Source organism: Balearica regulorum, chromosome 8 (assembly GCF_011004875.1).
Source record: "Balearica regulorum gibbericeps isolate bBalReg1 chromosome 8, bBalReg1.pri, whole genome shotgun sequence".
Taxonomy (NCBI): domain Eukaryota; kingdom Metazoa; phylum Chordata; class Aves; order Gruiformes; family Gruidae; genus Balearica; species Balearica regulorum.
The window spans coordinates 24,145,103-24,169,553 of record NC_046191.1 but is presented as its reverse complement, the minus strand read 5'-3'; the positions used below and the strand labels follow the sequence as shown (position 1 = coordinate 24,169,553).

General features: G+C 36.1%; 1 protein-coding gene across 4 annotated transcripts in view; it reads left to right on the top strand.

The window, feature by feature from the left end:
• CAMSAP2 (calmodulin regulated spectrin associated protein family member 2) overlaps nt 1–24,451 on the top strand; it is an 84,270-nt gene that overhangs the window by 29,283 nt on the left and 30,536 nt on the right. For 2 of the 4 annotated variants that reach the window (XM_075760113.1, XM_075760112.1), the window contains exons 3-6: nt 12,488–12,649; nt 13,297–13,380; nt 18,531–18,563; nt 22,671–22,812. In XM_075760113.1, coding sequence (XP_075616228.1) covers nt 12,488–12,649; nt 13,297–13,380; nt 18,531–18,563; nt 22,671–22,812 — 421 coding nt within the window. The remainder of the gene's footprint in view (nt 1–12,487; nt 12,650–13,296; nt 13,381–18,530; nt 18,564–22,670; nt 22,813–24,451) is intronic. The other 2 variants (XM_075760114.1, XM_075760115.1) reach the window with 1 other exon arrangement.

Below are 24,451 nucleotides of genomic sequence, written 5' to 3'. Positions count from 1 at the left end.
AAGCTGTGAGCATTCAGCTGGCTCTCAGGGGACTTCTGAGAAAGTCATGAAATCTTTTTTTTTTTCTTTTTCTTTTCTTCCCTTCTTGTCATCCCCTCTTAATCTTAAAACAGCAATAAAAATAAGATCTGAAATCCTGTTTCATGGAATTAGATGAGTACGCATTTCATTCATCATCAGAACTTGTAGCTACACAGTGTGGACCTGTACTATTTGATTTAATGGAGTAACTGATGGAATAGTAGGCTGTCATATGCCATGTACATCATTTTATAGATGAGAAGCATTTGCATATTGATATTTTTGCATACCCTTAGTGGCGAGACTTAAGGAATCTTGGATTTTAGATCAGCTTGTTCAGATTAGTGTGTTTTAGTGCCTACGTGCTTGCTTTGCTAGGGCTGAAATGTAATTTTTCCAGTTCATGTCCGCATCCTACACTATAACCTTCTTTTCACCTTTGTTCAAAACCCAAAGACTAAGATAAAGACAGCATTCAAAATAACTTCTATAGTCTGTCATTGATATACCTAGAATTGCCAAAAGAATTTATAGTTTACGTAAAGAGAATCCTAGTGTAGTCAGTTAAGGATTAATTCAGAAGCTATTATCATAGAATCATAGAATGCTTTGGATTGGAAGGGACCTTAAAGACCATGTAGTTCCAACCCCCCTGCTGCAGGCAGGGACACCCTCCACTAGACCACGTTGCCCAAAGCCTCATCCAGTCCGGCCTTAAACACTTCCAGGGATGGGGCCTCCACAACCTCTCTGGTTGTAAAGGTCGTGTTAATGAATGATAGAAATATTTTAAATAGTATCTAAGTAAAAAGTTTGAAGAATCACTATTATCATGCCTTTTCTTTATTTCGAACTGTTTCATAGTTACAGTCAAAGCTGCCTGGTAGATCAGTATGGTCTAGTTGGCTGCCAGCCAGCCTGCAGCCTTTTCTGCAGTGGATATGGGAAACGTGTATCTGAACAGCAAGTTCTGCTCGAAGTGCTTCCTGTTCTGGCTGTAATGTCCCAGGATACAGCCTGACTTGCTGCTGTAATGCCTGGGTGAAGGATGGAGCTGGAAGCAGATTTCTTGTTGTGTGGCTGTATGTCCTGGGATGGTACAAGGAAGTTGAAAGCTGTAATGCACAGACTAGAAAGGAGTGAGGGATGTTAATGTTCCTCTTGTCTGTACTAGCTGCTCTGGTTGAACCTCTCTGTGCTTGTTCATTGGAAGTGCAAAACTGATTTTGTTTTGTCTGGTTTTTTTTCAGTATGAGTAACTTGCATGTTTACTGTTGGTCTCCTAATCCATCATTTGAGGACAGCTCTAAAATACTTCCCTTTCCTCTTCCTTTCCTCCCTTCATCTCCCTTCCTCTTCCCAGTTAACAAGGTGATTTAATAGTTGAGGTTCATATATGGGGATCATTCCTTTTGCTGAAGTGAAGATTTCGTCATTATGCGAAGGGCTTGTGTGATTTCTGGAAAGCATGTGCTGACATATCTTGCACTTGTAGCAGAGGTTTCAGATAATACTATTGGTATTTACTGCTGGAAGCACAGCAAATACATACATTCTAGTAATCACCATCTTAAATTATTGAAATGTGTTATTTTGAAAATGAAAGGATAGGAGTTACTATTTTTCATGTTTCTGTATTGTGTTTTTTCTGTTCAGCTGTTTTCTCTGTTTTGTTTCATTCATCACTCTGTCCTCTTACTCAGTTTGCCTTAGTTAGGGCGAAAAGGAGGAGTGGTATTTTGCCAAAGAAAATAGTTGTTTACTACAATGTGAATAGGTTATTGCTGCAGCTGACTTTACTGAGAGCTAGTAATTATGCAACATGTCTTGGAGTAACACTATGAACCAAAAAGGCATGAGGAATGAGAACATGATTGTGTGTTTTATTATTTCGGTCTTTAAATAGACTTATGAACTGGTAGTTATTTCATTACCAAAGGGAGGTGGTGGAGAGAGACTTTTCCAATTCATTTGCATGCCATAAAAAGTATTAGTTTACAAACAGATACTTGTGAAGGATGAGAACGGGCACTGTTTTACCTTGATTGCCAGTTAACTGAGTAGTCTCTAGTTCACAACGGTCTCCTGTTCTGTCTTAATTCTTTGGAAAAGAACATTCTGGTCTTTTCTATGTGTAGGCAACAAGCTTCCTGCAGATGTATCATATCTATGACTATTTTTCATGCCATCACGTAAGTAACTTTTAAGAAAAGCTTTAGTTACTATTTCATGGACCTTCCCATTTTTGTGAAAAGCTGATAATAAGACAATCCATTGCCTTACTAGTACACTGCTTAAATTCCAGATTATTTTCAAAGCAGAGTGATGGTTGACAACAGAAATCTATATCGTAGGTATCCCGTCCTCATCACAACCCTTTTCTGTCTACCACCCTGCTCCTGTTGATCTGCAGCAGTTCCTGACGCCGACAAAGCCTGTATGGCCTGATGCTTAGCAGAAGCTTATAGTAATGGGGACTACAGCCAGATGTCCTGCAAAAATCTACAGCAGTGGATGAGGTAGACATCCCTGGGTGCACGTAATCTATTAAAAAGCATTATTGGTACAGCAGGATCTCTGTGAATGAACACATACTGCTCATTCTTAAGTATAAATTATATGCCTGAGTACAGAGTTAGTTGGGAAGATGAAAAAACAGATCATAAAGTTTACAGTAAAATAATTGTTCTATGCCTGTGTGTTTGTATGTATGAGTCTTTCTCTGAAGAAGCCCTACTTTAGAGGTTCAAGATCTGTCTTAAAGCTTGGCGTTTAGTCCAGATTGAACAAACAAGTGGAAAGGCTTTTGAATATATTTATCAAAACAACCATAATGCACCTTTCCCACTTCTGCTATAACGTCACTATGGGCTGTGTCCTTGTTTAGCAGCCACTGTTGTGGCTGGCCTGTCACAATCCTTTAATAAGTAGATGAGAAAATGCTGGTCAGCTGTCTGATTTAGTAATGCTATTAGTCAGCAGCTTGTCACTTACAAGGTGTTACTACATTAGCAGCCATAGAGAAACAGGTTTCTTGTGATCAGTATAATTTTCTATGTCTGTTTTAATTTCTTTAATGCTACTGATAGAGTTGAAGTAGGGGACTGGGAAATTTCTTTTGACCTTGGCTGTTATTTTAGAAGAAAATGTTTGATGAGGTCAATTTCCCTCTCATGTCTTACTTTGCTGTGTTATTGTCTAGAAATGTGATGTTCCTACAAACCTTTGAGAAAAAGGACAAGTAACTCCCATTCTTAATGTAATTGCCATTAGAGTAATGAGTGTGATGACCTTATTTCTCTGTCCTTTTTATGGTTAATAAAGAAACAGCAAGGAAATTATCATGAGGCTGTTCATATGCAAATGCAGGAAGATTTCATATTATGTTTTCATATAAAAATTGCAGCTAGTTTTTATCTTTTTGAAGATACTATGTTGAAATGAACAGACATAATGTTTTGGTTTCTTTAGCCAAGATTTTCCTAGATCAACAAAGAAAACTAAGCCTAAGAGATTCTCATGTTTCTGTCCTAAAAATAGGTTTTTGTACATCAGCAATTTAACAAAAAATCACAGAAATATTTCATGGGTTCTTGAGCAGCAGCTTTATAAAAATACGGTGATTTTTGACACGTGACAGAATAAAATTGTCCCTAGGTCTTGGATGCTTACACATCAGAGGCATTAGCTTCAACACTAAATTTTTTTATCTAAAATGCCAAAAGGTACACATTTTCTCAACATACAATAAAAATACGAATTTGGACCAAGAAGGATGGTTACTTCTCAAAACCAAAGATGACCTTGCAACAAAACCCCCAATCTTTTTGTTTATAATTAAGTTGTTCTTAAAATACCTTCCCTGAGTAATTTAAGCCTGCATTTCCGGTATTGTATTTTGGCAAGAGTCTCACATAAGTTGCAGCTGGGAGGCATGTTTCCTGAGGGAACTGAGTAGAATGTAGGAGTTAAAATCTTACCCTGGAAGGCCAGTCCAGAACTGTGCAGATGCAGCCATCTCACCATAATGTTAGTAAATGAAACATCAAAAAATTATGTGTAAGGGTATACATAGAAAAACAGAAGGAAAATTATAAGGAGCCTGTTCAGATGAAAATGTAGGAATGTTTTATATTGGCTGCAAAAATTCATGTTTCTTCCCCTCCTTTGAAAGATAGCAACCTATTTGTTTTCAGCTTCTCACACTGTCTTGGTAACAGCTTGTGGTTTACGTGGTAGGCTGAGTTATGCTAGATTAAAGTCTGCATCTTTTTATACTTTTATTGAAGGTATTCTGGATTTATATTGTAACATGGCAACTTGCATTGTTCAGCTGGGCTTTGGGTGAGTTGCAGGGTTTTTAGCAACAATCCTAGAATTTAGTTGAAGATTTCCATTGATAACTTGGCCCTACTTTGATTCTTTTTTGGTTTGAGAAATGAGGGAACCACAGCTAACTTCATCTTTTCTCTTGTAGGAAAGCAGTGTTCTGTGTTTACCTTTATTTAAAAAAAAAAATAAAAAGCTTGATATAAATATAGTGATATTGAGAGCTCAGTATTTGAAGCAAATGAGAGCTACAGAGTCTTTCTCGATATTTTAGTTTAGCCATATATTTGCCATGAGGCTGGAATTTTGTACTGAGAAGGATACTAGCTAACACTAACATGATGGAAGACATAAGGTGGTTGCCCAAAGCAGTTGTAGATTCTTCATCCTTGTTGATATTAAAAATTTGACTGGAGAAGTCCTTGAGAAACCTGAGCTAGTTGGACCTGCTTTGGAAGGGGATTGGTCTAAGTTTTTCTAGGTTTCGAAGTTCTTTCTTTCAAATATTATTTGATATTTATTATCTGCAAACTCGAAATGCAGATTAGTCAGAAAGTATGTTGTATCAGTTACCTGAGCAACAAAAGCTGGGTATCTATATGTAAGTGTGAAATGGATTAACTAGAAGTCCACGTTGCAGAGTTTCAAAACGGATCTGCTCCGCTAACATACTGAGCAGTGGCTCTGAGTGGTTTTGTCAGTGGGACTTGTAGCATGCTGTGGCAGTGGCAGGCTGTCATGCACTGGAGAAGGCATGCCTCTGGTTCCTCCTCCAGTCTCATCTCCTTGAATTAGTACCCCAGCCCTACATATATTTTTATTTTGGGACCTCAGCCTCTTTCCTCTCTTTCCCTTTCTAACTTCCTCTCTTATGTACTTAGACCACATCACTCAGACCTGAACTCTTCACCCCAAATTCTGTAACAAGCCAGCTTTTCTTGTCGCTGCGCCTGTATCTCCATGAGGAAGTGGTAGTTCTCCAGAACTCCTAAGGCCGTGTTCCTTCAACAGATGTTCTGAGATGAACAGGCTTGGATACTTCCTGGTGATACCTGCCTCTGGAGGTGTTTTGGCTGAGCTGCCAGAGAAGTTAAAATGCTGCTTTTAATGTCATTACCATGCAGGTATGAGTGAGTCAGGAAGAAGGAACTACTTTTTATTTATATATGGATGTAATTGGTTTATAACCAAAGCCCTGTTTCTCTTTTTCCTACTCTTCTATTCCTCAAAGATTGGTGGAGATTTTTGTGACAGAAGACATTCAGATGGTATTTTATATAATTACTGCTTGTTCTTGGTTTAAATGTCCAGGGCATAACAGCAAGGAGACAGTGCACGTATGTAACAGAATATAAATTTTTGTAAGGGATTTTTGTTTCTGGTTTATCTGCATAGGATTTGACAGTGTGATCTAGGAAAATCTTTAATTATCTGTAAAAACAAAATACCCTGGGGAAATTTGAGGCTGGTGCTATTTATTTGTCTAAATGTGTATAACTGTCTTGTTATCGGTTAACCTACGTTAATTTCTCAGTTTAACCTATCCAACTAAAAATACTTTATTTTTTGAAACATGGGAGTACTTGGCACAAAGACACTGAAGTGCCTTCGTGGTTTTTACCATTAGACACTTGAGTCTTCCAGTATATAGGATACAGACAACTTCTGGAGTAATTTTTAAGTATATTTTTAAAAAAACCCACAATGTAGGTAGTGTGAAACTATAAAATATGACAAAATAAAAATAATGCGATGAACACCATTTGCTGGTTCTTGATTCCAGTGCACGTTGTGCTGGTATTTATGACCTGGAGTGGCAAGGTCTCATGTGATTATGTGATTCAGAAAGAATCTGGGAATCTCTGTTAAGTATTTAGTTAGGATTGAATTAATAGATCAAATTATTAAATTCCTTACCAAGCATAGTGAGAAAACCTTAGGTAGAAGAACTTAGAAGTGCTATCAAAATGTTAACTCAGCAAGTATCTATACTTAACAAGTCCTTTTTTTAGAAGTTAATTACATTTCCCATGTCAGATGTGTACCATCACTCCAATAATGATATTTTATATATATTTATATAATTGATTACTAAATTTAAATGTTAACCAAATACAGAAGGTTATAATGAATATTGAAAGTACAAACCATTCCCTCTACCTTGCAGAACCTGCTATGGTGTGTTTAGCATGACTCAGTAATGCCTGTTCTTGCTGAACAAGCATCTTATCAGAGTGAAGCGCTTGTTCTTCTTGAAAATGCAGTGAGGAGGTAATTGGACATGATCCAACGTTGCAGGGCAAGAATAACTAGACAACTGGGGTTCTCTTAGATTTGTGCTAGGCATAAGGACTGTGTGAGGCTAGAGAAGAATTGGGTCCAAAAATCATGAAGTGGGGCAGAAATGACTGCTTCAGACTGCTCTCATTTTGTTGATTGACATCTTTTAAAACTGTTGTTTGTTTTGTAGTATCAGAATTGTCTTCATTTTGCTATATGAACGTTGGGGAAATGAAGCAATAGCTTTGAAGTTTATCGCCTATTGGCTCAACTCATGGATTCCTTTCTCACCTCCTGCAGTATCGAGCCTACCCTTTGCTTTCCCTGAGCTGGAATTCTGCAATGTTCCACTCTCAGTTGAGACTTGGAATTTAGGTGGTATCTTGTTATGCTAGCAGATTCATTTGAGACTCAGATTACCTAGCAGAGAGAGTCTTTGGGAGAGGGTGCCTGAGGGCTAAAGCTACTCAGTCTCCTCAAAGTGCACTGTTCACAGAATCTGCCAGAAAGCAGGATTCAAAGACCTGGGTTAGGGTGGGACTGAAGGAGATCCTCACAGTGACACACCTTTTCCCCACAGTTGTCCTGGATGTTTAACCCCTTACTTGCCTGCTGTTCCTGTCTTTTTTTCACTCTGCATATAAGCAATTCTGGTTTTACCTGTCTTTTCTCCTTAAGCAGGTGTCCTGTAATGGTTATTCCATATGATCCATACCTTCTAGCAGTTATAAATTCAGTGACTGTTTTTGTGGGGACGATCTGTATCTTAGTTATTGTATTCTCTTTCTTGCTTTGTTTCTTTCTAGTTATCTTTGCTCTGTCTTGATAACACTCAGTCTGTGGCAATAATCATACAAGGAAATGTAACATTAAATTAAGTGGTAATATATCCTGGCAGAACATTAATGGGAATTTCAGGTTTAATTTAGGAAATGTTACTTACAGTTAACATTAACAGACCAAGTATTTTTAGGAATACACTGACCATTTAACATATTTGTAATCTTAGTGCTTGTGTGTAGTATCTTCAGAGTCGGTTCCATCAAGCCCATGAAATTTAATCTGTACTTTACTGTTAACTGAAGTAACTGGCTCAAGTTACTGTTTTTTTACTGTATTCTGAGAAGTGTCTGCATCGAAACTTCATTTTCAGCAGGTAGAAACAGTTGGTTACGTGCATAGCTATTGATACAAAGGTGATGTGAATATTTTCCTAGCTAATTATAGAGAGCTGATCTCTTCTGTTCTTTGCTCAAGTGCATGATGCAGTGTAGGCAAAATCTTTAGGGGCGTTAACTAGAAATATATGTGTTTAGTGTGCAAGTGAGAACTACAATGTGAAGACTTTTTTTTTAAATATGGCCAAATTCTTTCACAAAATTCTTGAAGCACGACCAACTTCAATAAGAACAGAAATACATATTCCTGTTTACAAAAGCCATATTCTGTCAAAGATCAAATCTCTTCTCCAAACCATAGTTAGATTAGGGGACTTTTTCTTTCAGTAAAAGACTTAAGGAAATAGTCCTTTATTTATTTTAGCACGAGGCTACCAATTATATCCTCTGTTTTCCTTCTGTCCTTTTCTTCAAGCGTTGTAGTAGGAAATGGTTTTGTCCCTGATATTCCTAAAGGGGCAAGTTAAAAGAGAACTCCCGACTTGAATATCATTTAATGGAATATGAGAAGTATCCTTAGTAGGTAATAATATGAGCGCTGTCTATAATATGCAGTATTTATCCGTAAGTATCTGTGTGTACAGTATCATATACACCTTTTGCTGAATGAATTTGCAGTTCTTCAAGGGAGGCAGAGCAAGCTCCGTGATCAAAGATTAGGCAGGCAGAGAAAGCATTAGCAGCCACTCTGAGAATAATTTTCTTTTACAGTTCTGTAAGCTTCTTACTGAACTATTTAGCAGTAGAAAATAAAGCTGTGGAACCTACTTTACAGAGCAGAAACTAACTAGTAATTACACGAGACTGTAAAGATTACCGAGATAAAACTCTTGTCTTCTGTGCAGGGTGTAGCTGGGAAAGACAAAACTATGTTTGTGTCTAGAAAATAAAATACCTCTAAGAATTCAGCAAATTTTTTTTTAACATTTTCTAGTGTGCCATGTAAGACTTCAGTACTTTGCATCATTGTAGTGAAATGATCAAAGAATGAAAAGATTTCTTGAATTGGCTTAAACCAAATCTCTGCATAACAGTTTTGTGATAAAAGGGTATTACTTCCAGTGTTGTTCACAGCTGCTATGTTGGTCTTGATTTTTTTTTAAAAGATATTTCTTTAATGGTTTTATATTCTAGTCTGTGTAACTAAGTATGTTACTGATTTTTTTCTATTATTTCTCTTTTTTTTAATGTTATTTTTTCAAAATCATGTGTCCTTATTCAAATACACCTTGCTGCAGTTCTGGATGTGGGAGGTATGTGACAGCAAAAAATCCTGCCTGGGTTTTTTTATGCTGCATTTGACAATGCTGACATGTTGGAGGAAATAGCAGCAATTGGACTACCATCTTGGTACCAGTCATCAGCAGCTCCTGGGGACTTCTTTAAGGCATTGCATTACAGGCTTGTCCAGAGAAAGACAACATTGCTGAGCAGAGCAGCTGATCCTAGTTTTTGCCGGGCTCAGAATGGTATCTATATTTCCCCCACAAATATGAAAGGTTGCTTCCTCATGTCCTAATTCAGTCATAATTGCGGATTTGACTAGTAAAAGTGACCTCTCGCTTTTGCTGACTTAAAATATGCTGTTCAGTAGAGATGTAGAAAAAATGAAACTTCATTTACTATCAGTAGAACTTACATAAAATTGTTTTTGTAGAGAACTTCAGCCATTATGCTGATAAACCCTGTATTTGGAACAGTAGGATACTATTTTTGTAGTGCAGTTTTTAATTTAGTCTGTCTTATTGAGCATAGTGAATTAAAAGATGTATTTACTATTTTTAAAAAACCTCCTTTTGAGCGTTCTGCCTGGATTATAAAGAAAATAATTTGGAGTCACTTTTGAGACTCTGAAGATGTTTGTATTTGATAAGTTATATAAAATAAAGAATTGTGACATGGATCCAGTTAGTATGGGTAAAAGTTTATTACACTTGATTTTGATAGTACAGAGTATTATCTAAGGTCATCCCTTTCATTATTCCCTCTGTTTGCCTAAGTAGTTTGCAATTCGTTAATAATTTGCTATAAACATTGAAAATGTGGCTCAGCTAGCGAGTTGTAAATAATTTAATTTTCTGAATGTATTTATAATGTATTGAGCTTATTGGCAGTTATAGCAACGCTTCAGCGGCTTTTGCTCTCCATTGGCAATCCACTTCATAGGCATGATCAAGTTTTAGAGAGAAACCAATGATCCAGCATGGGAGGTGAAAGCTGCTAAACTCCCTCTGGGAGAGCTGCCAGCGATTCCTTTTCTTGCAGGCCAGTCTCAGAGCACAGGCACAGTAGCCAGTGAACTAGTCATGGACCACCAGTTGGGGAAGAAGATTCTGCATCCAAACCTGCTTGGAGTTTCCTTGGTTGTCAGACCTCAACTGGAAGGCTGTGTCCACCTCGCAGGCAGGGGATGAAAACAATCCTTGCGTGCAGCAGGCAGTCCGAGTGGTTCTGGATCAGCACGCATGACTCTTAGCACACCTCTAGCAGTGGCACTCCATATGAGACTGCTCTTATGTCTGACTGGGAAACACATTTTGTGCACTACCTCATTTTAAAAAGCAAACCCAGCATTTTCTTGCTATTTTAATATCTCCATTTCATTTTCTGGGGAGGTTCTGGAAATGGCACAAGGTTTTAACCCAAGTGTCATTGAGACTAGCCAACAAAGATATAGCAAGGAAAGACCATGAGAGCCGTGACCCCTGGATGTCAGAAATGATCCAAGTCTTCCCGTCTTCCTTCCTGTTTTGCACTTGTTAAACTACGCTTCTGCAATCTGAGCTGGAAATTCCTGCAGAACTGCATGGATTCGTATGGCTGACCAAGGCTCTGCAATCCCTCACAAGGTTTGGGGACTTTACTAGTTAATGTGATACTCTACCTGAACTCCTTCTCTGCACTGCATTTCTGGGCCAACAAAGGAGGAACTCTTTTATCTATGTGTAGAACTGCCATATTTAACATTGGAGTTCAGGTTCCTCAGGAGACTGATCATGGGCAATACTCTCTGTTTTCTTAAATACTTTGGGTGGCAAGAATTCAGCTCCCTGGCTCTTTCCTTCATTTGCACCTAAGAACTTCTGTACATAGTAGTCCCCAAAAGGTCTGTAAATAAATTAATAAGGCAGATGAATATGTTGAAAAGAGTTTATTCTGAATAAGTCAATCAATGGTGGCAGGAGCGAAGAGGCGCTGGCTCCTAGCCTAGCTGCGCTACTGTGATAGGAGCGTGGATGGAGTATGTGGCAGACAGAGGGCTTTCAGGGCACATCCAGGGTCCAGAGAGAATGAACTTGTTCCAGGACGATTGGTTGTCAGGAACAATTTGTGAATGCCTTTAGTTAGTTAATAAAGTAAGTATAGTTTGCATTTTTTCATCAAAGTAACTTAACTGCATTAAAAAAAAAAAAGGCTATGTGCTGCTGCTTGCTTCTGAGGCCAGCATCATCACTTTCGTCAATGATACAAACACTAGGGGCAGCACAAAGTCTGGATCTGTTCATCTTTTCCCTGCTGGGAATTCTGGAATAAATGATGTGCACCTTGACTATAATAATTAAATGGCATATTGCTGTGTGACTCATGTTGTTCATTGCTGTTGCCATGGCTGTTATAGCCACCTTGTGAAATGTTTATATGAATATTTTTAATAGCATTGAAGTGATGGTGTTACCAAGTGTTCGGGATCTTTGTTTGCATCATGAGCTGTGTTTAAAGGCAATGTTTTAAAAAACACTGTCTTTGGAAATTGTTCTGGTTCATGGGAAATGTTACTTAATACTTAGAAAGCTGTTGCTGTTCATCTTATCATGAAGCAGAAACAAATCTGTTTAGCTGTAGGCACTGCCTCTACAAACTGCCATCATTTTCTTATTCAGTCACAAGTATCTAATGTAAATCCCGCTTGTCATCCTTTTTTGTTTGTTTGTTTTTAAATTATTACAAACTGTGAAATAGCCATTGTCTTTCAATACATAACACCACCAGGAGAAACATACCTCCTCTTTTAACAGAAGCTATATTTTATTTATCAGTATATGCTTATTTTAAACCTAGTTGTGCAGTTTATAGCTGCATCTGCATAAGATAATTAGTTTACTAGAAGAAAAACAAACATTTTCTATCATGTTGTTTTTACTTAAGTTTAGTATAATGGTGTCGTCTTCTTCCTGGATTATGACTTTAAAAATAGATAAACTTCTACTTATTAATTAAGCATTTTCATGATGATGAAGGTTGTTTACCAGGCAATGTCAGCTTTTATTTCCAGTACAAATAACATTGGAACAGACAGGGGGTTTTGTTTTCGCTAGGGTGACAAATTTAAAAGATCTCTTTAGCTTTGTTAAAAGTGATGTAATGTTTGAGTCATTAAAATTGCTTATTCTTTCCATTTCCAGTTCTTTATTTTTGGTGTTAGTTTTGTTACACAAGTTATTTTAATTTGCAACAAATATTTTTTTAATTCATGTCCTTGTGCTTTGTATTGCATTCTCAAATCTGTTATGTGTGTTTGTCTTCATTTGTCTTTCATTCAAAAACTGACAACCAGACAGAAAACTTGTAGCATTTACAGTTTTGATCTTTGCCTGTATGAGACTATGTTCAGAAATGATACGCAAGAAAGTGATCTTTTGATTTGCAAACTAATTAGGTATTGCTGCTTCTCTTTGTAGAGTGCTCACTTGGCCATGATCGATACTCTTATGATGGCATATACTGTAGAGATGGTCAGCGTTGAGAAAGTGATTGCATGCACTCAGCAGTATTCATCCTTCTTCCAAGCTACAGACCTACCTTATGACATTGAGGATGCTGTCATGTACTGGATAAACAAGGTATGAGTACTGGAAAAGCAAGCTGTGATTTTCTTTGTAGTCTATGTGATTTGATTAGAGACAGGTGGGTACGATACGGATGTATGTAGGTATAACAAGACTGTGTCTGATACAGACTATTCCTACATCTGCTCTGTGTGGGTAATAAAAAGCAAAGTTTGCAGAAATAAGCTAAACATGTTATGTGAACCAAATAAATGGGGAGTCTAAATAAATACTCTACAAATACTACATAAATACTAAATAAGATACTATAATATACACTACATATGACAGTTTACCAGTCACAGTCATGTTGAGATGGCATGACGGCTGCTCGAGGGTCTCTTTTTGGCTCTGTCAAGACTTGTCATCTTATTGTGTAATTTAACATGATTTAAACCCAAGGTATTCTGTTTGTATTTGAACACATCTTGTTTCACTGCATAGTCAAATCAAGTAACAAGGATGCACTGTTAATCAAATGTGGTTGAGCATAATACGGGGCAGGTTAGTTTGTGCAGTGTACAGCTGACAACTAGTGACCCCAGACTGCATCTAAAACTCTCTGATTATGCTTCAGGGCTGTAGTCTGAAATACTTGTTTAATCTTTTCAGTTAACAGACTAACTGAGAAGAGACCACTGAATAAACTATTTTGTCTCTAGGTAAATGAACATTTGAAAGACATAATGGAACAGGAGCAAAAACTAAAAGAGCATCACAGTGCAGAATCCGCAGGAGGTCAGAAGGTAGGTGTAGGAGTTAAAATACTTCAAACAAGAGTAAACATTTATCTATAAACAAAAACTACTTGCATATAGTATGTATAGGTAAATATACATTTGCAGACATTCGACTTTTAACTGCTTGTTAAAGAAAGCAAACTTTTAGTATTCAGTCCTTTTGTTGTTAGTTTCATTGTTTCCATGAAAATATCCATTTAAATGTAACACTAAGAGTTGCACTTTTAATTCCCATTTGTCCTTTTGATAGCAGGGAAACATCTGTTATGTTAGTACTAAGGAATTTATTAAGATTAATGAATACTTTCAAATGGATTAAAACTGTAGTCAAATCTGATACAAAAAAGACCACCACATTTTTACTCATTATTTTAAATGTTTTTTTCCTTGTGAATTGCATGCATCTCAAAAGAGAAACCTATGTGGCATCATGGGAGGCATTGTTCTGGCTATGGTCCAAAATACTGGTTGATTACAGGTTTTATTATGTATACAATAAAACCAGATTATGTTTGATTCCCTTTCATAACAGGATTTTTTTCCTTTTGTTTGCAGAGCTCAGATAATTAAATAGCATTATACCCATCCAAATACAGTTCCAAAGTATGTAAAATTGCTTGCTTCAGAATGAGATCATTTATCCTATTGTGATATAATTATTATTAGGGAATTGGTAATCAGTTGGAACACCCTTTGGTATTATCCCTGCGCTTGAATGCAGACAGATTTCCTAGCTACTGCAAGGCTGTAATCCTAGTTCCCTTGGTCTGCTTTCATGTAAGCAGCTATCTCCTTTTCAGTGCTACTCTGAAGGAGTTGCGGGTTACCTGGCTAGATCAGAAGTTCAGCTTCAAAAAGTATGAATGTAATGAATGCCCCTGCACTTGTGGTTTCTTTTTAAATATATGGAATGATGAAGGCTAATTAGTAAGTATGTGACTCAGCAAAAGAAAATGGTGGGGTTTACAATAGTAGTGTGACTGTGATGCATATATCTTGATATGGAAAATTTAATCTGTGTTCAGCAGTGTGATAATGGCATAGAAATCTGGAGAATAAGATGTCCTTGACAGGTTCATTTCTCAAATTTAGATAAAACAAAGTAAATGGGGGGCAGTGTGATAACCTATCATCCTCTGTCCTCTAGTGATTTTTCTTTTTCTTGAAAATAATAGTAGGAAGTTTTGTGTGCTTCTAGGTCATTTTGAAAGATGACAGTAATTTTTAAAATCCAAAGTGGATGAGAGTCTTAATATGGTAAAGACATATCTAAGATGACATTATTATCAAAGCAATGCCATAAAAGTACCTGTATCTGTAAAAATTCAGTAATGTTTATTTTCACTTATATTGTAGTTTGCATTTTATATTAGGAATACCAAGATAAAATTTTTAGTTTATACTTTAATGTAAACATTCTTGAATCAACTGCTGAAAGACTTGTACAGTCTGTAACTCTGATCCCATAAACGGACCCAGTGGAATAAAACATTTACGTAAAAATGGTATATGCATTTGTAGTGTTTTTCATATGAATTGTGAAGCTATAACACATTCAGAGCCCTATTCTGTTGGCCAATGTACAAATGCATTTTCAAAATAGCGAAATCATGGTATAGTTGCTATATCATGGAAAAAATTCTAATTAAGGCCTTCTCTTCTATACACTGAATTTTAGATACTATTATCCCAAGTATGTGTTATGTTATTTGCCTCAGTGTGGGATTCAGCTGCATAAATTACGTTGTCAAGTAATTGTGTTAACTAAAGCAATATTATTACATGTTTTTTTACTTTTATGGAACAATTAAATTATACTTCTATATATTTATTAAGTATAGTATTTTCTATGCTCATATTACAGTTGTAGCTTAATTCTTGATATCTGAATTCAGTTTTATTTTCTTTCTTTGATGTTTTTAAACTCCTAACTGCTGCTTCTATTAGTATTTTAAAACTTAGCATGAAGGGGAACTGGCCTGTTTCATTGTGCCTTTTTTCTGTCTTCCACCATCCTTTTCAGGTTAAAGTTATTTTGTAATTTAGCTTCTCCATGTTATCCAACACAGCGGTTTGAAAGGTGATGATTCCATTCTAAAACTGAAGAAACTTTGCATTCTCCCTTCTGCACTAGCCAAACACCTTTGGATATTTAGGTTTCAGAGTTTCTAAGGTGTGGTCTGGTTTTGAACTTGAACTAAATTTAAATTGAGAATGCCTCTTCTGCTGATTTAGAGAGATGGCCAAACAAACATGGGAAGAATAGATCATTCTTGTTATTAGGGAAAGCTTTTTGTTATTTTTAATTTCTGGCCAAGAAGCAACAAAGTTGTATACCTAAAAGGTGAAACAAAGTTAATGAGTAGACTTTTTAATTATTTTATAATTTCCTACGGTGATAAATTCATAAATCCTCAAGCCTGCCAAATTAGTGCCTTACTGTCTTGTTACAAAACCGCGGCAAACCTTTTTCAATAAATAGTAAATCTCTACATTTCTAAAAATTGTAAGCATCGTATACACAGATTAATAAATCATACAACTGATAAGATATACCTATTTTCTATTTCTGGATAGATTAAAAACGGTATTAACAGATTATGAGATTGCTTTTGTTTTTCTTCACTTTCTTCTGCTGATAGCTTCCTGTAGAAGGTAAGAGAGGAAGGACTATGTATGATTTTTAGTTCCAGGTAGTCCTCTGTGGATCTTGATCAGCCTGTGATTTGTGGTAACCTCGTCTTTTTCTGGTAGAGTCTCTGCATCTTCTTTCAGAATTAGGATTTCAAGTTTTGTAGTGAATAGCTTTGGTTTTCAGGCTTCCGTTGAGGACTGTGTAGTGAATGTACAGTTGCACTGGTTAAACTACTGATTTCCAGTGTAGTTGAAGCTTTCTAAAAAATCGGTTATTTTTCCATCTACTTTTGTGATTTAGGGTGAATCAGTCTTAACAGATTTAAGCCAAATCAGTGCAAATCCTATATGAGAAACAGATGTTTCATCTAAAGACCTGAATTCTTAAAACATTTTTTAAAATTAGTTTAAACAGTGCAACTTTTTGTGTGAAGGTAAAACACTAATGCCGTGGTATCACACTGAATTTAATGTGTCATAAATCCACACTGCTAGCAAAAGCTAACCTGTCAAGAAGAAATGTTTGCAGCAGGATCAGTTTCTTGATCCAATTAATGCAATTAATGCACAGCTGCATGAACACAAATGATGGTGCAAGGAAGACAGCAGAAGTTTATTCCTGTTGATATAAAGTGCCAATTCAGCAGCCATTGGATTCCCATTATCTTGTCCAAGAGATTTCAATTTGTCTTTATCTTTTTTTAAGTGACTTTACAAAGTGTATATTTACAAATCTTATAGTCTATTTGAATTTAAACTTGATTATCTTCAGTCTTTCAGCCTCTTGAATTATATTCATAGTCATCTCAACCCTAGTTTCAGCCAAGTGGATAAATAAAAATATATATTGGATTGTTAGTTTTCAGTTCCGTTTGTACTGTTACGGAGAGCTAGTCTTTGGAATTGAAAGTAATGTGTGCTTTTTTCCAAAGACTAGTTCTTCAGCCTATCACTAAATAGATATTGATGGACCTTTGCATCCAAGTCTGAAATACATTTCACCTTTGGAAATCAAATAAGAATGTTCCTGTCAGTGTTAAGTAGAATGATAGGCAGCCCTGGTCTGATCCATTTACCTAAACACTTGCTTTATGATAAGGTTTAGAATTCCTGTTGCAGTTGAAAAATAAGATAATTGTTTCCAAATTCATGTACTTTTCCATACATTGACTATATTTCAGTGAGGTGAAGAGAAACTGAACCCTATGGAAAGAGCTTTAGTTGGTGTGACTGAAATGTCTAGAGCCAGACATGAACATGCATCTTGTAGTTCATTTCTCTAAGTGGCTCTGGGATTCTCCAGTGTAACTGTCCAGTTAAATGGAGGAGAATGTTGAGAATAGTCATATTACTAATGCACACCCTTTCATGTACAATAAATTTTTTACATAAAAGCTTTGTTTCATTACTGCAGTTATTTTAAGGGTTTATAGAAGTGCAGTATTTTAACAACTGCATAAAATAATAAGCTTCTATAGCAGTTTTTTCCATAGTAGTTTTGAAACTACTTTTTTCACCATTTCCAGAAAATACTTCTCTTCATTTAAAAAAAAAAAAAAAAAATCTTTCCTGCACTCTGGTAATTTGTTGGAGTGTTTGGGGTTTTTAATTTCTACAATTAAATCAATAGAGTGGTGAAGTTTTCTGTGTGTATTTATAATACTACTACACTATTTTTTGTTTCCTTAATAGTAGAAGTAATATGCTAGACTAGTTACAGAAAAATTCACTGACTTTGCTTAGGATTAAGCTTTTAGGTCAAATTTTATATTTGTAAAATTTTCTTTATAATTTGCTGTAGTATTTTTTGATCACCTATGAGTTTAGAATTATATGTATCAGTTCTGATCATTTCTCTGTCAGTAGCCAAAACTCCATCTACATTTCAGGTCATTGCACATCATGCAGCTGATGCTAATGTGATTTGTCATTGCAAAAATATAACTGCCTGCACCTCTTGTTCTGAAAACTGTCATCTGATTGTTTAAAAATATTGTTAAATGTTATAAACATAACTGTTTGGCTTGAAGTAACTAATGCAAACTTCACTGCGATTGGTTGTACTGTACTACAGTGTGTTTATACCTTTTTTCATTGCTTTAGCTTCCCTGCTTCCCCATATGTGCTGCTGGAGTTCATTTTGATACTTGTGGTATCATGACTTCAAGTCTCAAATGAATTCTTCAGTCAGATTGCATATGTAGGGTACAATTAGATGTGTGAAAGCATTAAATAAAACTGCATTGATCTGACAATCTTACCTGTTCATGTGGGAAAATTATAATGTTGATCTACAAAAACTGCAGACATATTTCTCCAGTGTTATTTCTGCTAATTAGTTCCATACACAGAGGTTACAGTGCACTAATGCTTACCATTAAATTACAACTCACTGTTACACAAAACTGAGAATGTTGAAGAAAATTGCTTTGTTAAAGTAATTTGTGAAATCTGATAAATTGTTCCTTTTTTTTTTCTTTGCTTTTTGCTTTTATTCTTTTTTCCTACTGCTTCCTCTGAAGTCTCCCACCAAATGGTTTTGGAAACTGGTTCCTGTAAGTTTGCCCGACTGCTTCACTTTGATCACCTAGCTTATTTTGGGAATGGCTTTGTCCATGTCATGCTGGTCTAATCATTCATTTCATGTATCTCTACACGATAATTTTGTAAGAGATTGCTCTGCAAAGATGTGCGTAATAGAGAACCTTGTTTCGCAAGGTAATCTGTGCAAAATAAATGTAAGGTATGAAGCTGGATAAGGAATTACTTTTCAAGCAGTCAAGTCCTCTACGGGTTTCTATAAGGCAGTGCTACCTGTAATTAACTAATGTCAAATGATATGGGGTTTTGCAGACTACTTTTTTCATAAGCTTCCAGTAAACATATGCTATTTGATACTGACTCTCTTTTAAAAAGAGACTTGCAGAAATAGTTTTTGATTGTTGATGCAACATGGCATCAGAAATACTCTGATTTAACAATGTGCAATCATTACACCATTTGTTGAGAATTCCCTAATTTTTCAGCTGATTTAAGACTGCTGTTAATCTATCCCCACACAAAGTAACCCAAAGCAGTCTACTTTTATTGAAACTAATTTCACGAAAAGCAATAAAAAGTAACTGTTCAGGACTGCAATAATAAAGTTTGTTTTCTCTCTGTGTCACTTTGGGATTATCATTACTTTCCTCTATCATATAGTAATTCACCCCTGAAATGTATTCAGATTGTTTATTCTACAACAGGTTTGGCTGGGAACAAAATAGTCAGCTGTTTAGGTACATGCAGAATTGCATACTTCTAGTCTGAATTCCAAAGAACTAATTCTGATCTATCTTTGATCTAAGGATTACCAAATAACTGATCTAGCAGTCCCTGAGATACTTGTTTTCATAGCTAGTAAGAGATTGTTCATACATTGCAAAGAGAATTAAAAATACAAGACAGGTGCATATATGCAACAACAGAAATTACTTGGTGTCTGGAAAAGCAATTTAAAAGTACTGTCTTCAGCAGACTAATCAGTATTCAAATTCATAACAGTTTATGCTATATGGGCAATTTCTCTATAATGCTGTCTATTACAGTCGTGACACAAATGCACTGCTCTTCAGAGTATAGTCCTTTAATAGTGTTTTGGAATAGATAGCATAATTAAATGGAGGGAATAATGCAAAAAATGGACTGTGATCAGAAATTTAAGCAGTGCTTGGGGGGGGTTTTTTGGTCTCATTTCTACAAAATAAGGTGGCTACTTCAAAGCAGTTTCAGAATATGTTTTTGTTCTATTTTTGCCTAAGGTGTTAGTTTACTAATGATTCTCTTCCATTGCATAAAAATGATATTTAAATATAAAATATTCAATCTATTGAAAAGCTGTCTCTAATTTGCCTGCTAGTTATCCATAAACAACTTGAACTAGTGGTATTTATGTTGCTTTGAGTGTGTTAGTTTGGTAGAGATACAGTTGAAACCCACGTGCTACTGATGATATAGTAGGAAGGCAGTGGCTCACGCTGCTCTAAGAGTTCAACTAGTCTCCTGATATCTTCCCTTTATGTAGTGCAAGTGTTTCATAGAGGTAGACATTCCTGAGCATACAGGCAGCTGAAAACTTACTCTGAGAAGTAAATTTATAATGTTATCTACTATATGGTAAGTGCGTAAGAGTGTTCATTATTAATGATTAACTCAGAGTACACATGAGCACTTAAGATAGAGTAGCTGGCATGCTCTTGGTTTATGTTTAGCTGACCTCAGCTATACCTAGACTTGTTTACGTGGAATAACCTCAAAGACATTAAATCAAGCTGGTTTAGGATCTCAGAAACAAGATGCCTGTATTAGCATTTATGTTTAAATTAGCACTAGAGCTTTATAATAACTCGAGGTTCATCTTTTGCATTATTGCATCCATATTTATTAGCAAACATAGCAACTGATGAGAAGAGTTGCTTCAAATTGAAGTAAAAATGCAGTGCAATTACCAGCGTCTTATTTTTCAGTATCATTTCTTTTACCTTTTCAACCAAATTAAAACACAATGCCTCTTCTATAACCTGACATACTAGGTTCATTAGGGTATAAGTTTATTTTTCCTGAAGTAACGTGCCTGGCATACTCTCTACAGTGAATTAAGTCCTCTTTTTAGGTCCACTTTAATGATATGACACAGTTTCCAGCATCTGCAGGCACTGTTCATAAGGCCAGTGAAGGCATCATTAAAGTGATAGTAGACTTTTTCACAGGATATACTGTGCAAGACCGCTGTACTAACCATTTCAAATATTTTTGAACACTCCATTAAAAAGATGCTGTTTAAAGGAATATATAAATTATACAGGGGCCATGATGTTAGAGACCATCTGTATCGTGTATCTTTTATCATTATTTCATAATTAATTGTAATATTTCATAGACTGAATTTCAGTCATTTTGAGGGGGAAGTACATGGACAAATTAACGTAGTATTTGAAACTTACAGGATTTTCATCATAGTGGGTCACTGGATTGCCACAGAGTGAAAAAGAACAAACTTTCACTGCAAACATAATTGACCTATTTAATTAGAAATAATAGGAAGTATTGCTAACATAGGGAAAAGAATATTAATAATGCATGAAACACTAACATGATTTTGTTTAGTATCAGTGAGTATTTCCCATAGCATACAAAAATGGCATTTTCATTTTTATATAGCATACTTGACACACAAATACCAGTACATTTCAAGTATGAAATAAAGACTAACTCTCAGGTTTTGGTTGGGGTTTTTTTTACTATTAATTGGTTAAAGTATAAGTTCTCTGGGCCAAATACAAGCCCTTTATTTTTCTAGAATTGATGTGTCTACTGTTGCTGGATTAGACTTGTACTTTTTGGGCCAGTTAGAGGACACTGACGTTTACTAAAGATAATCCTATGTGATCCTTGACAGCAGTCCAGTGACAGTAAGTATAGCCTTCAGGGTTAGTCTGTGGTTCCGCAGCCTTTTTTGCCAGCAAAGCTAGCTTGAACAATTCCCACCCCACCCATAAAACCTCCAGCCCTGCCCCCTCATTCACTGCAGAAGCAAAGGAGGAGAGAGATGTAGCCCAATCAATGGTCTTACCACTCAGCTCCATCAATTGCTCCAGCACAGCCAAAAGGTGGACAGTAGGAGATAGTTCCTATCAGCTTCAGCTTTGCTGAGAAGTATAACATCCACAAAGACTTCTTAGAGTCCATACAGGGAGACTTCCAGATGAATGAAAACAGCATAAAATTAACTCAGAAACACTCTTGGCATCGTAAGTAGTTTTGTGGTATGAATAGAAAAGTAACCCTTCGGTACTGTTTTAAAAGTAAGTCTTAGTGAATAATATTAACACATTAAAATCTGTATCACTTTCTTCCACCTCCATTTGTTTTCCCAGGAAGAACTGAAAAGAAACTAGGAATGACGAATACCACTTTTTTAAGTAAGCCCCCTCTCCCTCCAGGAAAAAAAGAAACCCATGAAAAATACATTCACTGCAGACAAATGCTATCTTGGTATTGTGAACTAATGATCTCTTTATATACTAAGTTGTTTTTCAAAATGTTTCCTTTTATAACTGGGCCACTGCGTGGTCATCACACTTGATCATTAATGCTTCTCTATGTTTACAACTGCTTATAATAACACATTCTAGTAATAAAAAGGGAGTGGATCAAATGCAGATTTCCTTGTTTCTGAATTGATCATTGAGTCAGTTATATGAATGAGATTTTAGGCAAGATTCTTTGGTGTGTTAACCTCAGTCATTTGACTTGCCAGTAAACTGAAGTTACACCAGATAAGGATTTGTCTCATTGTCTTTACACACAGATCATTTCTGATAGTATAACAGTGCGTTGAATGTAATTAAGGTATATGATGTTATACAGAGAGAATCAAAATTTGATAGTTTTGAAGGAAAAGCTGAATATTAGCATTGTAGGTTCCTTTCCTCTTAAATATTATTTATACCATTCAAAATGGGGCATAACATGAATAGTTTTAAGAACTTTAAAACTGCGAATATTCAGCTGCTTATTGAATACTGCTTTTTCACTAACAGTGTAAAACCTACAGTATGAATCTCTTTCTTCATATGTTTCAGAGCCTTTGTCTCTCTAAATTTCTTTGTTCTATGTTGTAGGCTCGTTACAGGAAGGAGCAAACGTTGCTTAAGCAGCTGCCCTGCATTCCGTTGGTGGAGAACCTGCTGAAAGATGGTACAGATGGTTGTGCTCTAGCAGCCCTGATCCACTTCTACTGTCCAGATATTGTTAAACTGGAGGGTATGTCTAACGTGTCTGTCAGCTTGTAAACATATGTCTGTAAAAGTTGAAATGTCTGTGTTTGATAAGTGTGAAGGAAGGTGCTTAAATATGATATACCAGAGGCATATTTTGGGTGTCGTGGGTTTAATATTAACTTACTGCCTATTTATTTTTACATTTAAATAAAAGGAACGAAGGCGTCCTTCCATGTTGTGCTTATTTTCATGTTATCGTGCTAATATAAGCATATTAAGATATATTGTTACAGATCTGACTCTGGCAAAGCATTTGCCTTTGTGCTATGAAATTTGAAACCACCTGGAAAAGTCTTACTCTTGAAGCTGCATAAGTGCTTTCTTGTGAATCTGAGCAGTTACAGATACAAACCATGGAAGAGGTTAGAGTTCGTCAAGCTCTGCATAGCTGCACTGCATGGCAAATGGTTGCTCTGTGTTCTGGGCTTTTAGTTCACCTGATGGTTACCCATATCATTTGTAGAGTAAACAAAAACATGTAGTGTAGAATGCATTGGTGTCCTGCTGTTCTGTAATAGCAATTGTCAGTTATAATGAGCAGCTACGTCTTGTTCTTTTGCTCAGTGGCCTGGTTAAAGTCATGTCTTCCTCTTGGCAACTAAGAGCCTCATGTAGCTGTAAAATGTCTTGGCAGCTAACACCCATCATTTTCTGCCTGTGTTCTGTCCATGATACCTTTGATGTCGTGGGAATACTTACACAGAAGCATCCTGAGAAATCCAGGAATATGAACAAGGGTATAAAGCTTCCTAAGGACTGAAACCTGGAATTCATCTGCACAACCACTTTATAGGAAGCTTCCAGCACAGTAGGCGTTGAAGATGAAAGACACTAAGATGCATGTATTCACCGTTCTTCTTCAGCTTGTGAATTTTGAAAAATACAACTTTCAATTTACATGGATGTTACAACCAAATATATGCTATTGTATGTGATTAGGGAAGAGTTAAAACTTGGGTAGTGTTGAATGGGGGTAACACCTGGTTCCTTCTTACTGTTGTAGCATGGCTAAAAGTATGGACAGACTGAAAGATGTTGTGCACCTTGTGTGACCACATATATACTTACCAGTAGATTTCTCCAGCATCTGACTTTAAACAAGACAAGGCGCATGTCATCTTTGGAACTTTAGTTTTAATATTGTTCTTAGGTGTCCTGACATCACTTTGCCTAAAGATATATAAACGTGCATGTCATTGTCTCAGAAGTAAATTCAAAGGTACTCTGAAGTGACCGGAAACACTTTAAAAGACTTTGCCCATCTTCTCTGTATTTAAACATCATTTTTGATGCATGTTAAATTTCACTGAGATTTGGTTCTGTATCGGACTGAGAAAGGCAGGTAGCAAAAATGCGTATGCAAAAATGCTTTAAAATGCATTAACAAAAAAGAAAAATACTAATCTAGAGTTCTCTGTAGTCTGGAATAGATTGTTTCTTCTCATTAAGACTTTATTTAACTTTCAAATCTAGGTTTACTTCAAGGAATACAGGACCAGAAAGGACTCCCTATGTCAATGAGTCAAGAAATTGTACAAAATTATATAATCCCTTTCATGAATTTATCATGTTTTATCTTAAAGCACGTCTAGCTCTTTAAAATCCGTACTCTTCTTACCCAC